At 32.7% G+C, this 14,239-nt stretch overlaps 3 protein-coding genes across 4 annotated transcripts; 1 reads left to right on the forward strand and 2 right to left on the reverse strand.

Annotated features, from left to right (window-relative positions):
• Positions 1 to 1,881: 1,881 nt before the first annotated feature.
• Positions 1,882 to 6,484, reverse strand: LOC7455414 (putative pentatricopeptide repeat-containing protein At1g12700, mitochondrial). 2 transcript variants are annotated; one of them, XM_024585556.2, is made up of 3 exons: positions 4,678 to 6,484; positions 2,929 to 3,381; positions 1,882 to 2,650 (listed from the first exon to the last, which is right to left on the reverse strand). In XM_024585556.2, the coding sequence occupies exon 1, from the start codon at positions 6,115 to 6,117 to the stop codon at positions 4,693 to 4,695; it is 1,425 nt and encodes a 474-aa protein (XP_024441324.1). In that variant the 5' UTR covers positions 6,118 to 6,484; the 3' UTR covers positions 1,882 to 2,650; positions 2,929 to 3,381; positions 4,678 to 4,692. The 2 variants fall into 2 exon arrangements, with proteins under 2 accessions (XP_024441324.1, XP_002320961.3); XM_002320925.4 differs by having other exon boundaries at positions 2,794 to 3,381.
• Positions 2,216 to 3,568, forward strand: LOC7455413 (uncharacterized). Its single transcript, XM_002320245.4, has 5 exons — positions 2,216 to 2,488; positions 2,581 to 2,699; positions 2,820 to 3,008; positions 3,090 to 3,141; positions 3,228 to 3,568. The coding sequence occupies exons 1-5, from the start codon at positions 2,216 to 2,218 to the stop codon at positions 3,333 to 3,335; spliced, it is 741 nt and encodes a 246-aa protein (XP_002320281.1). The 3' UTR covers positions 3,336 to 3,568.
• Positions 6,485 to 7,837: 1,353 nt separating the features above from the next.
• Positions 7,838 to 9,270, reverse strand: LOC7495202 (nifU-like protein 1, chloroplastic). Its single transcript, XM_052446960.1, has 3 exons — positions 8,824 to 9,270; positions 8,575 to 8,715; positions 7,838 to 8,470 (listed from the first exon to the last, which is right to left on the reverse strand). Exons 1-3 carry the CDS (start codon positions 9,158 to 9,160, stop codon positions 8,286 to 8,288), a joined length of 663 nt encoding a protein of 220 aa, XP_052302920.1. The 5' UTR covers positions 9,161 to 9,270; the 3' UTR covers positions 7,838 to 8,285.
• Positions 9,271 to 14,239: the final 4,969 nt, after the last annotated feature.

Raw genomic sequence — 14,239 nt, forward strand, 5'->3', positions numbered from 1 at the left:
AAACAAAGTCGGGGACTAGAGTGAACAGCCAGTGAAAAAGTGGTTGACATATGCATTGCATGCGCTAACATTTGAAGAAAGTTGTTGCACTTTAGCAATGCGTGCGACTTCCTCTAATGATGAAACATTAGCTTTCTTTGTTGCGTTAGCAGAATGATAAGCTCTTGCTGATAGTGCGACACATGTTGATGAAGGCACGGGGGAGACTTTGACAACCTTTTTTCTCTCTACTTTCATCGGGATCCGTGCTAGGATGCTAAAAGATTAAAGATGTTTTGTCATTTTATTTTTGTACCAAATTTGATCTTTATTCTTTTGATTGCTTTTTTTTTTTATTTAAGTCTTTTTTTAAATTGCTTTTTTCAATTACATCCTTCAACATTGGATTTGTTGAAAATTGAGCTCCGTGATTTTTTTTCTTTTTATGGGATTATCATGGTCCCATGAGTTAGGCAGTAAGTTTGAAGTGTTAGCCCGGGTTGACTTTGATCTTTTTCTTAAGCATTTTTTAAAGTTTAATATTTTCTCGATTTCATCCTCAATATTGGGTTAGTTTGATAATTGGGCTTCATATTTTTTTCTATTTTGCATTTTATTAGGTTATCTTGTTTGTAAGGTTTGACAGACTCACCTAAGTTTGTTAAGGTGTGTTTATTTTGTCTCTTTTGTTAATTGATTTTTATTTTATTTTGTTATACATTTAAATTGTTGAGAATTGAACATCATAATTTTTTTATTTACTTTCTATAGGATTATCACAGCCTCACGAATTGGGTCATGGGTTTAACATACTATCTTGGGTTGGCTCAAATTGCTTTTTTATCCTTTTATTTATTTTTAATTTTATCGTTCATCTTTGGATTGTTTAAGAATTGAGTTTCATAATTTGTTTTCTTTTAGCAAGCTTTCTTTTTGTGCATGTCATCATGATCGCCTTTTTATTTAAATTCGGTCAATTTGTTGTTGTTGCATTTTTTTCATCATATATTTAAATGAAACCAATTTATGGAACCAGTTGGGTCTATAACCTGATTCATGAATTTTTTTTTCTTTTTAAAACACACTAAAAATGTTTGAACATTTTTTTTTTATCTAGCCTGCGGTGTAGTGTGGGCTACCTATCTAATTACTTTTACTAAAATAAGATGGAAATATTTGTGGAGCTTCAATATTCATATGAACAGTGAAGCTGTTTCTTTTTCTTTTTAATTTACCCCTTCTTTTTATTTCAACTTCACTTTTTTTTTTTATCTTTTAACAGTTGTTTGGATTATCTTTTGGACCGGCCAAATCAATTGAATCATGTTTGGAAAACTCACACTTTTAATTTTAAACTCATGCTAGGTAAAGAATTAGGTCAAAAGTTTTTTTTCATGTTAATTTCATCTTGTTTTTTCTCAATTTTATTCTCGAATATTTTTTAACAGTCAATCGGGTTGTTTTTGAACCGGTTAAGTTGACTGAGTTATATTAAGACAACTTTTACATGATTTAATTTTAAAATCAAGTTAAACAATGAATCGGATTAGAAAATTTCAAAATTAATTCACCGAGTCAAGATTAATAATGATGCCAAATATTTCTCCATAGCTTTTATAATTTTGTTATGTTAAAAAAAAATGATCAGACCTGCAGCATAAAACATGTACATAAAAACTAATATTTGTTAAATTTACTATGCAATTAAATCAGCGACGCCACTGATTTATACATTCCACGCATCCTCCACTCTGGACGTGCGGTTGGTAGCATATAACAATTATCTACCTTATCTTCTTGTTTTTCCTTCCTTTGAGCCTACAAATGAGAGTGAGAATAGAGCAGTGTACATACAGGAATAAGAATTCGACGAAAATGTTGAAGCAATGGAAGGCGGATATCTTGCACATATAACTAAAATTCTCTTTGATTATATTAGCATTCTTTTACAACATCATGACTTCACTAATTTCAATGGAGTTCAAAACATCTGACGAAATATGACAATCTATCGTTGTTTTATTTTTATTTATTTGAAATTTCATAACTAATATTACTTGAAAAAATAACTAAAGAAAACATCTATTGACTTGACATCAGTATCCTCTTTAATCTTTTCCGGATGAAAGAACCACATCCTCTAATTTTCCAAACCATTTTGTGGCTCAGAGTGAATGGCATATAGAAATCATTTGATATTTTTCCCTGCTGGCAAACGGGAAGGCCCAAGGAAAACATGCAAGGCCTCATTGCTTTGAGGAGCTCTCCATGCTTTCTTCACAGTTGCCCTCGCAATTCCAATACAAAACATCTTGTATCTAAACCTCATAGCAGTTTAAGAAAGCGAAGCACAAGTAGTCTAAGAAGCACTTTGCCGTCCATTTCCCTCTCGCTTTTCGGTTCAGGGTTCTTCTTAGGTCCCCTCATCGATGGACTTCACTCAAGAGTGAATCTCGTGGTATACCAAAATGGGTCAATCGACATCGGTCCTCTTCACACAAACATTTGGGTAATGTCTGGTACTTTTGTTGTTTCCTGGTCCATGAATAGTACCACCCAGATTATTTCAGTTTTACTTCTTCTGCATTATTGATGCTGTAGGTTCCTCCCTTGCTTGGATTGTTTTACTGCTCTGTTGGGTTGCTGCAACTGTTCTTGGATCAGAGGGCACCTTCGAAGGTTCCAGAAGGAAGCCCAGAGAAAACAGCAATTGCGTTAGTGTAAGTACCTCCCAGTTAATTTCTTATACTTGTAACACAATAAAAAGAAAAAAAAAATTGTATGTATACAAGAAAGAAAGACATGTTGTCTTACATCTCCCAACATGTTGTTTAACACAGAGCACTGTTGCTATTCATCGAATTGAGTGCTGAAATGTATAGAGCTGGAATAGCAGACAACATCGAGGCTTACATATTATTTGCATTAGCAGAATTGATATGGTTTTACCTGGACAGAACATGGATTGGATTCACCCTGGCTTCCATCATAGGCCTCTGCTGTCCGCTAGCTGAAATTCCCATAATGAAGTAAGGCCACCCTATCTCGCAATAAAACATCAACTACAACAATTGAAAGGCATATGTACGTGCTTATTGATCTCATTGCAGGTTGTTCCACCTTTGGTATTACCCACAAGCAAACATTGAGATCCTTGGTCAGGTAATTCAATATGATACCAATCAGCACAATAAATAGCTAAACCCATGATTGCTCAAGAAACTAAACGCCATATTCATTTTATGCAGGGTTTAGTCACTTGGACAACCACTTGCTACTTTGTTTACACACCATTTCTGATCAGTTTATCACGCTGGTTGAGATCAATGATAACTCCTCCCAACAAGTCTGCTTAGAGATGGTCGGAATTTCTTCCGCAACAGGAACTAGAATTGAAACAACCTACTCAAGAATAAAGGGAATCTGTTACATACTGAAAGTGATTACGAAATAACAAGAGCTAAATGAGGAGCTGTTTCAGAGTAGAATAATTTTTTTTTCCTTTCCTCTTTAAAATGGAAAACGTTGAAGTATCCATAAACACTTATGCAAGTGTATCAAAAGAAAAGAAAAGGTCTACATGTGGAAAGTGGATTAGCAAATGGAAATAGATGGAATAAAACTAGTACAAACATTGATCAGAAAATTATACACAAAAAAAAGAAACACAAATTTGAAATTGATTAATAGTGCATAATGAACTTGTATAGTGAATGTTAGATGAATAGAAGCAGGAAAGTAAGCAGGCAAACCATGTCCAGCAGTTATTTCCATAGCCCTACCTTTTTTAGTTTCGTTTGAAATTTTGGTGGTTGCTTTAGTGATTGTTTTTTGAGCTTTTTTTCTGTCACAGCACAGAATGTAAACCAGTAGCTCTGCAGTTTCTTTCATTAATTCAGTTCGTTCATTCATTCTTCAAGAAAAAAAAACTGTATAATTCAGTGCTATGTATCTATTAGGCACCATACTATCACTGCTATATTTCTACCAGTGCTGTAATTCAGATCATTCATTCTTTCAACAGTAATTCAGTGCTATATTTCTATCTGGGCACCATCCTACCTGTATAATCAGAAGGGTGGTGGAAACATTCATTCAGATAGTAACTAGTGCCAGAGACTATGTCTCCCTCATTCAGGCACTAAAATATGATGCTTGTTTTGATACTTCAACTGCAACCCATGAATCAGAAATCGAATAAGGCTAGCGAATTCCTATTAAAGACTGTTGCTTTTTTTCCTCCAAATTACCAAAAGGTTATTTAAAGCACTCAACTAGTTGAGAACGAAACATGCAACTTATAATTTTGGAATGATGCCGAAAAGATATCACCTATATCACCAAGATCAACTAAATGAAGTAGGGACTAGGATACTCATAAAGCAACGGCACCACAGCTTACACCACATGATCAAACCTCAGTAGATGTTTCAGGCATCATAAGACTTGGAAATTTTACTATTGAACAGATTTTTAAATTTAGAAAAGGGAGGGGGAAGATAAAGGTAGAGAAGCATTTACATGCACACACAAACAATAGATTATGGACGTGCAACTCTATATAGCACAAATGGATGTGAATGCCAACACTGGAAATGCCCCCAATGTTAAACCAGATGTATAAAAGTTGCAACAGTAATAGAATCTACTTTTAATTTGCCACGACAATCAAAGAAGCATGGAATATTGAAAGCTTACTTCAGATTTAACACCTCAATGATCCTCACAAAACCCTATTAAAGTTTTTAGAGCAGGAATGTCGTTAGTGGGAAAATCATTCAGCAAGGCTCTGGTGGCAGCATCTGCAGAGAATCCCCGATTGACCATTTCTTCCACAAGTTGCCTTGCCATTGATGGATCCTTGTGTTGGAGAAATCCTTGGATAATGACATTATAGGCGCATTTGTCAGGTGTACATCCATCCTCTTCCATTTTTCTAAAAAGCTTGTGTGCTTCAATTATTAGTCCTTCTTTGCAAAGTGCACCAACTAATGCAGTGTATGTATAAACATTAGGCTTCAATCCTTCGTCAATTAGTCTAGAAAACAATTCCTTTCCATCCTTAATCTTCCCACACTTGCACAAACTATCAATGAGGATGGTGTAGATTACCAAGTTAGGTTTCACAGTGCTCCTTTGCATCTCTTGAAATAGAGCAAATGCCTCTTCAAGATTCCCATGTTTGCACAGGCCATCAAGCAACACTCCGTAAGTCATTATATTTGGCGTGTGGCCATGTGCACAGATGTACCTGAAAAGCTGTTGTGCAGCCAAAGGTCTCCCTGCTCGACACAAGCCACTTATGATAGTAGTAAAAGTAACTATGTCAGGAACTAAACCTTTTCTCAACGTTTCATCAAGAAGTTGCACTGCCTCCTCAATCCTTTCGATCTTACAGTATCCATTCATCAAACTAGTGTAAGTATAAACATTAGGCGTGCAGCCCTTACTCACCATTAAATCAAATACGCTTCTAGCTTCATCCATTTGCCCTCGCAAGCAATACCCATCAATCAGTGTACTGTAATTAACAACATTTGGCACACAACCTACCTTTTCCATTTGCTTAAGAAACCCAAGCGCCTCATTGGCTTTCCCACTTTTAGAAAGACTGTTGATTATCACATTATAAGTATATACATTGGGTTGAAGACCTCTCACCAGCATATCGTCATACAACATCATAACTTGATCCATTTTTCCCTCCATACAAAGCCCATTCAATAAGGTAGTAAAGGTTACAATACTAGGTTCCAACCCAAGCTTAAGGATTTTGCTCAAAACAGACAACCCAAAATCAACGCGATGTAAATGGCAGAAGCAATTAATCAATATACTTAAACTATGTATATCCTGTTCGATTCCTAGAAATTCTATTTCTTTGGACAAATAAACCACGGTCTCATAATGTCCCATTCTAACAATTGATGAAAACAATTTACTAAATTCGACTATACAAGGCAGAGGTTTCCTAAGAAGCATGAGCCTGAAGGATGCTAAAGCATCATCCTTGTCTTTAAACCATACCTTGTTATGCCCGCTGCCGCTGCTGAAAGAAGAAAAAAAGAAGCCCATGATACCTATTTGCTGTTGAAGACGAAATTTAACAAGGGCCTGAAAAATCACCATCGCCGCCATTATCGTCTTTCTTCACCACCCCTGTTTTTATTTTCCCCTTCTTTCTTTTGAAATGAAGAGAGAGGGGCGAGTTTGCCAAAAAGTCTTGAACTCTTTGAAGGGAGACCCGACCGCACGTGAGAGAGAGACAAGTCTCGGGCTCTCAGCTCCAATTGCTGCTCAAGTTTCCTAAGAGGAGCTCTCCTTACTCCTTAGGGACCTTAGGGTTTAGCTATAATAATAAAATCTTTAATCAATTAAAACAAAGTGGTAGGTAGGTAGAGCATTATTTTCTCAACCATAAATAAGGTGGAAAACCTTGAATTTTAGGAGTGAAGGTGAAATAAATTTTAGAGAAAAAAGAAATTAATAATAGGGCTAGGGAACAAGGAATAACTCTTGAAGGGCAGAATATGCATTTTGGCTTGGGAGTGTGAAATAAGCTTTAAATTTGAGCAGAGGTCGCAATTCACTTGTCAATGCCGAAGTTTTTATTCTGAAAAATGATTATAATTGTATTTTAGATGATTATAATTGTTTTTTAAAGTATTTTTTATTTAAAAATATATTAAAATAATATTTTTTTATTTAAAAAATTTATTTTTAATATTAACATATCAAAACGATTGAAAAATATATAAAAAATAATTTTAAATAAAAATAAATAAATTTTAACTAATCTTTTTTTGGACTGCAACCCTAGACTAGGAATACATACCTTAGAGAGAGAATCATGCTGAGTAGTAATATTAGTAGTTTCTCTTAAAAATGATAATACATTCAATGGAATTCAACTTTTAGTGAGGCTAGTCCAAATTTTACGAGAAATTTACACATTTTAAAAAAATATAATTTTATTCATTTTATTTTTTATATTACCCCATCTCTTTCTTTTTATTCCTATATCTCTAAAAATAGAGATGGATAGATAAATATTATAGAGCAACTAGTTTTAATATTATTATTTTTAGTGTTGTAAATTAAAGAGACTGGCCTCTTATTTTTTTATATACCAATTTAAAATTTATTTTTTTGACACTCAAAATAATTACAAACATCAAATTTAGAGTTCAAACTTTGTAAGTACTAGTTAAAATTTAAAACCCATCCAGTCCAAGATATGCATTAGCTTCACTTTATTTTGTATTTAATTTCTAAAAAAAATTAAATATTTGAAAACGTAGATAATCCCGTGATCCTATCCATAAATTGAAGGCATGTGGAGAAGTGTTGATTGATCTGATTGGTACCAATTTTCAGGTTCTTCCACCTTTGGTATTGCCCGCAAGCAAACATAGCAATAGACGTCCTTGTTCAGGTAATTCTTACGGTACTAAACTATTCCATTAATAGCTAAAACCTGCAATTGCTTAAGAAAACAGGTAAATGTTCTTTGCATGCTGGGATTGATCACTTGGACAGCCACTTGCTACTTTGTTTACAGGCCATTTCTGGTCAGGCAATTCTTATAACTTCCCCTGGCAAGTCTTCTCAGGGGCCATTTCAACTAGAATTTGAGAAAACCGACTCAAGAACAAAGGGAATCTGCTATGCACTGAAAGTGTTTATGAAATAACAAGAAACGCTAAATGAGATGAGCAGTTTCAGAGCACAAATTTTATTTTATTTTTCTCTTTTAGAGAGAAGACATGTTGATGTATCGAGAGGACGCTTCTGCAAGTATATCAAAAGAACAACGAGTCTAGCAAGTGGAAATATTTAGCAAAGGGAAATAGAGGGATAAAACAAATACTAACACTTAATAGAAAACCATGCATCATTTACAAACACAGGGAACCACAAATTTGAACTTAATCAATAGTGCATAATGAAATAAAAGACCAACATATGGCGAATGTTAGATGAACAGAAGAAGGAATACAAGCAGGTTAGCCATGTCCAGCGGTAATTTATATTCATTTTTTAGCTCAGTTTGTTTTTTGATGGCACGCCAGAGAAGGTCCAGGAATAGTAGCTCTGCTTTTATTCGCTGATTCTTCGAAAAAGTATACCCGTGTTCACATCAGAAGGATAATAGAAGACATGGAAAAAGAGGGGGGGGGGGGGGGGGGGTTACAAGAGACAAGGGCTGCATCTAAGCTTAACTATAGATTAGAGTGCAGCAGTCTTCCATGTATTTCTACATGGTGAGTCAGCAAACTGGATTTCTGATATAGATCCTTGCGGATCTAGCCAACAAAAACAACATCCACAATGTCTGGAAACTTCTCCTTGATGGCTGCTTTGATTCCTGAACCAATAGACTCAGGTCCCGTGTACTCAACACGGCATCCCCCATTCTCAACAGATAGCACTTCCACGCTCCCCCCAAAGTTTTTAATAGCTGGTCTCAGTATATCCAGATGATCATTTACTGCCTACATTTCCACAACAGCCAGAATTAAATTACTATTACAATAATCAAACAAATTCAACACAAAAAACTAAAAATAAAGAAAGGGTATTGCAAGATGGGACTTGCCTCAACGGTTGTCTCCTTTGGTTCTTCGAAAGATAATTGGCGAATATCTTGAACAGCATCTCCAAATTTTTCTTTAAGAACTCTTTCAATTCCCATTTTCATGGTGGTTTCTGAGCTAGCACAGTTCCCACATGCTCCTGTTATTCATTCAAATTGGGTAAGCAAACCCATCATGTATGTATGTATCTATATATATATATATAAAAAAGTCAAGAAAAATTGGATTCGGGTGAAGAAGAAATGACCTTGGAGTTTGAGAGTGATAACACCATCTTCAACAGACACAACATCGACGTTTCCACCATCAGAAATCAAGTAAGGCCGAACCTCCTCTAGAACAAGGTCTACGTTTTGAGGGTTGAGCTCGAATTGCTGGGCCGAGTGCAGTCCTGGAGATGAGGAACCAGTGGGCGCTGTCGCTTTAATGGCAGTTTTTTGGAAGATCCTTCTTCCAATTCCAACAAGTGGTATGCGTTGTTTAGTGGTTAAGGATTGGGGTGGGCATGGACGCGAAATGATTGATGGGATTTTCGGACAAGAAGGTAGGATTTTGGGCAGCGCCGTTGACGCCAAAGATGCCATGATTTTTGTGTTTTTTTGAGGCGAAGGGGATTGGATTGATTGTTTTGGGAATTCCTTACCAGCCTGCCTGTCTGCCTTGCTTTGCTCCGGGCTCACCCGCCTGGTAATTAGCAATCTGTGGTTTTATTTTAAATTATTTTTTATTTAAAAATATATTAAAATAATATTTTTTTAGTTTTTAAAAATTACTTTTGAAATTATTACAGCAAAACAATTTAAATATATATATATATAAAATTTAAAATAAATAAAAATTCAAATTTTCATGAAATATCATTTGAAATGCAATTTCAAACATTGCATTGATAATTTGCTAATGTTCTCTTTATTTGGTTGCTATAAAAAAAAAACAAAAAAATATAAAAAAAAATTGTATTTGACAATGATGTACAAGATAAATTAATTGTTTCTCTATTCTATTTGGTTATGGTAGACAAAACATGATAAAATATTTTTAAAAATATATTTTACTTTTAATATGTATTATTATCAAACTTAAATATTTTAAAAAATAATTAGATATTATTTTTTTCTTTAGTTTGTATTAAATGTTGAAATTAATAATATTATAATAAACATAATTATAAAATCAAAACTGGCCAAACAGGTTGACCCAGAACCGGGGCTTGGATTGATCTAAGTTTAAGAAAAAAATAAAAGAAGAATTGACTCGACTTGACTTTGTCAAACACTCAGGTCCACCCGGATAGAAAACATGGTCAAAACCCATAGACTTTTTTGAAAAATAAATTGGTCAAAACAAGATTGTTTTGATTATTTTTTAAAAAATTTAGGTCAATCGAGATGACCCTCCTGACCCGTGACCTGAACTTTGTCTCTAGTTGAGTCCCGAGTTAGATTTTAAAACTTTGATGATAATTGTTTTTATCCATACGTCAACTTGGGTTAACCAAGGTTAACCCTCCTATCTTGTCACTCTGATCTTGTCTCGGTTGACCATCGAGTCAGGTTTTAAAACTATGATAATAATTATTTTTATACTTATATGGACACGGGTTGACCCTTCCAACATATGATGTGAACCTCGATTTAAATTAGAAATCTTATGAAATGAATGAGGAAATTAAAAACAAATGATGTAAAATAAGTAAATTGAACATTTGAATGAAAGATATGTTGTTTGATTTCGAGACCAGGAATAAATTGTTTGTGTATCAATTTTTTAAAAATAGAATACGAAAAAATGGCTAAAAATTAAAAAACACATAAATACAAATAAAACTTAAATGAAAGTAAGGTGAGGAAAGAAAGGTATTGGGATGTAAATTGAAAAAAATTAGTGTAGTCAACTAAAAGTCAATATTAAAATGTGTTATGGAGAAAAATATTACTCAACAATTAAAAAGGTACAAAGTGAGGACATAGTGGGAATTAATGAAATTATTGATGTATAAATATATATGTGCGCGCGCACACATGTACATGTGGTTGACTGGAAAGGAGAATGAAAGAAAATGGAATTTTAGAGAGTTCATGCTAAATCCTTCAATTTCTCTTGTAAATTCATGTGATATACTAGTTTTAATGAGGATTTAGTGGAATAAACACATAAACACCCACTAAAAGAGACTTGGGAAAGAAATTGAATGGGAAAAAAAAAGAGGTCATAGTTTGGCAAGAAAAAAAGGAAGGGCTCGGAAATTTTGATTAGTTGACATTTAAAGCTTAGATTATTAGCAAGTAAGGTATCTATAATTCAACTATGCAAACTTAAGCTGATTTGTGATGATTATTAGATAAATTAAAGAATTTTAAGTTAGGGTTTGTAATGAAATTAAAGGAAATATGATTTTCTTTGAGATTGAGTTATGTGGACTATAGTAGGAGAAAATAGGAGAGAAATAATGGAGAAAGTTGAAAGAGAACATGTATTCTCCTGATGAAAGTTTCGGCCAAGGCTAAGATAAAAAAGGGTTTGAACTCAATTCATTTAATTAATTATGAATTTTATCCTTATAAGTATTTTGGACAAAGTGAGAAGTTTACTTATATGTGGTTTACTTATATGTGAATTGGTATAACGAGTAAGTTTTTACTTGGAAGAGTTTTGGCTATATCAGGTAAAATGTAAATTGGATTAGTTGGTTTTTAAGATGTTGTGTTTTAGTGGTGTTGTAAGATATATGGAATGACAATGTTTACTTTAAATGGTGAGAGGATGAATGAAAATACTTATTGGCTTGTTAAATCCGTAGTTTGAAATCTAGGCAGTCTCATCACCTACTTTATAGAGGAGATTATAACTTGAAAGTGATAAAATTTTGGATAAGTCTCTTCAGGAAAGTTGTAGCTAGGGATGTTAACTTTTAAACGGGACATACTTTTTTTTTTAATATTGAGTTATAAAACTTCAGGCATGGGTTAAAAATTGAGAAGGGGTTGAATTGAATGTTGCTAGACCGATTTAATAGGTGACTATAATGGGTAGTTTTGGGTGCGTTAATGGCATAACTGAGTTTTCTTCTCTTATGTAAATTTGTAGCTTTGTACCTTAGCTTCCGGAAGAGATAAGCTACACCCCAAATTGAATTCTATAACTTTGGTTAGGATTAAAATAAGGAACGATGTTCTTAAAGTAAGACTTGAATGGTAGAAGTTATAAAAATGAAACTTGAGTATACTAGAGTATACATGTGTGTATGAATTATAAGAAGTTTCAACTATTAATTAGATCGAGAATGTAGATTGAATGAAAAGTTTAAATGAAATTTCAATATAAGTTAAATGGTAAATGAGGATTAAGTTAAAATAAATCAACTTAGATGATACTATATGGAATGAGCATTGGATGAAAAGTGATATGGTATACTTGTTAATACAAAAGATGTATTGTATAACAACATGGAAGTATATCTAGAGCACAAACAACATGTAGGTGCATACCACCTTGATACTTTAGTACTAAGACAAATGACTGTAATTTCATTTAACGTGCCTTGTTTTCTAAACTAGTATTGATGTGATTTGAACTAACTTCCCGATAATAGGACTAGTATCCGACAATGAGTGGAGGAACTAACTTATTAGTAACGTGACTAGTGACTAGTGCCTAGTAATGGGTAAAAGGACTAGCTTCCTGGTAATGAGACTAATAACTAGTAATAGGCGGAAGAATCAATTATTCAGTAACAGAACTAGTGCTTGGAAATGAGTAAGAGAAAACTAGTTACCTGGTGGTGGGGCCAGAGCCCAATAATAGGCAGTGAAGCTAAACACTTGGAAATAAAAGATCATGCCGAGAATGGTCTAGTGTGATTAGGTTGATGATGACTGGGACATATGATTTATTATGATGTTTTGATACAATCATAAAAAAAAAATGGATTGAAAATGATGAATTAAGATTAAATTGTATCATTAAAATTATTTTATTGATTGTATGTTTCATGATATAGTTAAATTTATAATGTGTGATAAATCAATTTCAAGTTTTCTATAGCCGCATGCAGAATGATAGATATTTAGAACTTGAATTAATGGACATGTAATTAGTAGTCCTTTTGTAATGTACAAGGACATGTAAGTAATATTAATTCCTCGGAAGTTATAATACTTTTGATTAACTCTCGCTAGGTTATTACATGTTTACGACTTCTTTTAGACACGTAAGAATTATACATATTAATAACTTGGATTGTTCTAGTTACTTTTATGAAGAGTATTGGAACTATGATTATTAGATGAATTTCTAATGATAATTCCATTTTAGGTGTTTGATTTATTTATACATCATTTAATTTTACACATATTGTAACTTTGAGTTGTGTTTATGTGTAGTGAAGTCCAAGATAGTGAGACATGATTGTGATGTTGATTTGATGTGTGTTTGAAGTTGTTGATAACTTGGTACGGTTTAATTACAGAGGAAATTCCATCGAAATTTTAGTAGATCTATTAATAATTGAAATTGCATAATCATTTGAATTAATGAATGTTTTAAAACTATGATAATAGTTATAATTTGATAATTTTAGAATTAAGAGTTTTTTATAATGATATTTTAGAAATAAAAAAATAAAAGATATTGTTTTCAAAGGCACGTCGTCTTTGTATTTCCTCACAAAAATTCACTCTAAAATTGCTCAAAAGACAAATTTATTTTTATATACTTCTCTTTATTTATGTGTTTCTTTCATCAAATATATTTTTTGTTTTCACTGTTTTTTTTTTGTTTTTTTGGTCATAAAAATATAACTAAATTCTATTTTGCAAATTAAATCAAAATTCTTTAAAACATTAAAAAAAAGCGTGTAAGCATTATTGATATAGTTTTAGTAGAAAAAAAGTTTTAATTATAAATTATAAATTTAATGTATATATTTAATAAAATAAATTGAGAATTATATGTACTATTAAATATTTTAAAAAAAATTAACATTAAGTAAACACATAATTTTTTTCGGCATAGGTTTCATAATTTTAACTTCATCTCATATTTTAAATTGTGAATTTTATAGATTAATCATTTTAATTTATTCAATATATTAATATTGCAAATTTTTTTTTTAAAAAAATATATCATGCAACAGGGTATATTCATGTTTCTTAAAAGTGTTTTGGCCGGCATGCATCAAATGTTTTACTTCTCAATGGCTTTATAATTTGTTTAAGGTTAAAAAGAAAAATATTCGACCAGCTGCATGGGAAAAAAATATAGTTTCGAGCTAAGACCATGTTTGTTTCCCGGAATTCACTTTCCGGAAAACTATTTTCCAAACTTTCCTGTATTTGTTTGCCATTAGGAAAGTTGGTCAACGGAAAACACTTTCCAGTCAAAGAAAAATTTGGTTTGGTTTCCAGGAAAGTGTTTTTCCTTTTGGCTGTGTTTGTTTTCCGGAAAGTGGTTTCCGGGAAACCACTTTCTAAACTTTCCTGTGTTTGTTTGCCATTAGAAAAGTTGGTCAACGGAAAACACTTTCCAGTCAAAGGAAAATTTGGGCGGAAAACACTTTCCGGAAGTTGTGAAAAATTTAGAAATATCATTATTTGCTGATTATATCAAATTTGATCCTCAAACTTTTAATTGCTATATATAATTTGTTTTGAATATTTATTTTT

The sequence above is a fragment of the Populus trichocarpa genome, chromosome 14 (assembly GCF_000002775.5).
Source record: "Populus trichocarpa isolate Nisqually-1 chromosome 14, P.trichocarpa_v4.1, whole genome shotgun sequence".
NCBI classification, from domain to species: Eukaryota; Viridiplantae; Streptophyta; class Magnoliopsida; order Malpighiales; family Salicaceae; genus Populus; species Populus trichocarpa.

What these genes read in the sequence shown, in the direction of transcription:
- LOC7495202 (XM_052446960.1), bottom strand. Translation starts at nt 9,160, where the DNA reads ATGGCATCTTTGGCGTCAACGGCGCTGCCCAAAATCCTACCTTCTTGT. An exon ending in TATCACTCTCAAACTCCAAG is followed by an intron (nt 8,716 to 8,823) that starts GTCATTTCTTCT and finishes AATGAATAACAG; the next exon opens with GAGCATGTGGGAACTGTGCT. An exon ending in GGAGACAACCGTTGAGGCAA is followed by an intron (nt 8,471 to 8,574) that starts GTCCCATCTTGC and finishes AAATGTAGGCAG; the next exon opens with TAAATGATCATCTGGATATA.
- LOC7455414 (XM_024585556.2), bottom strand. Translation starts at nt 6,117, where the DNA reads ATGGCGGCGATGGTGATTTTTCAGGCCCTTGTTAAATTTCGTCTTCAA.
- LOC7455413 (XM_002320245.4), top strand. Translation starts at nt 2,216, where the DNA reads ATGCAAGGCCTCATTGCTTTGAGGAGCTCTCCATGCTTTCTTCACAGT. An exon ending in CTCTTCACACAAACATTTGG is followed by an intron (nt 2,489 to 2,580) that starts GTAATGTCTGGT and finishes TTGATGCTGTAG; the next exon opens with GTTCCTCCCTTGCTTGGATT. An exon ending in AAAACAGCAATTGCGTTAGT is followed by an intron (nt 2,700 to 2,819) that starts GTAAGTACCTCC and finishes TGTTTAACACAG; the next exon opens with AGCACTGTTGCTATTCATCG.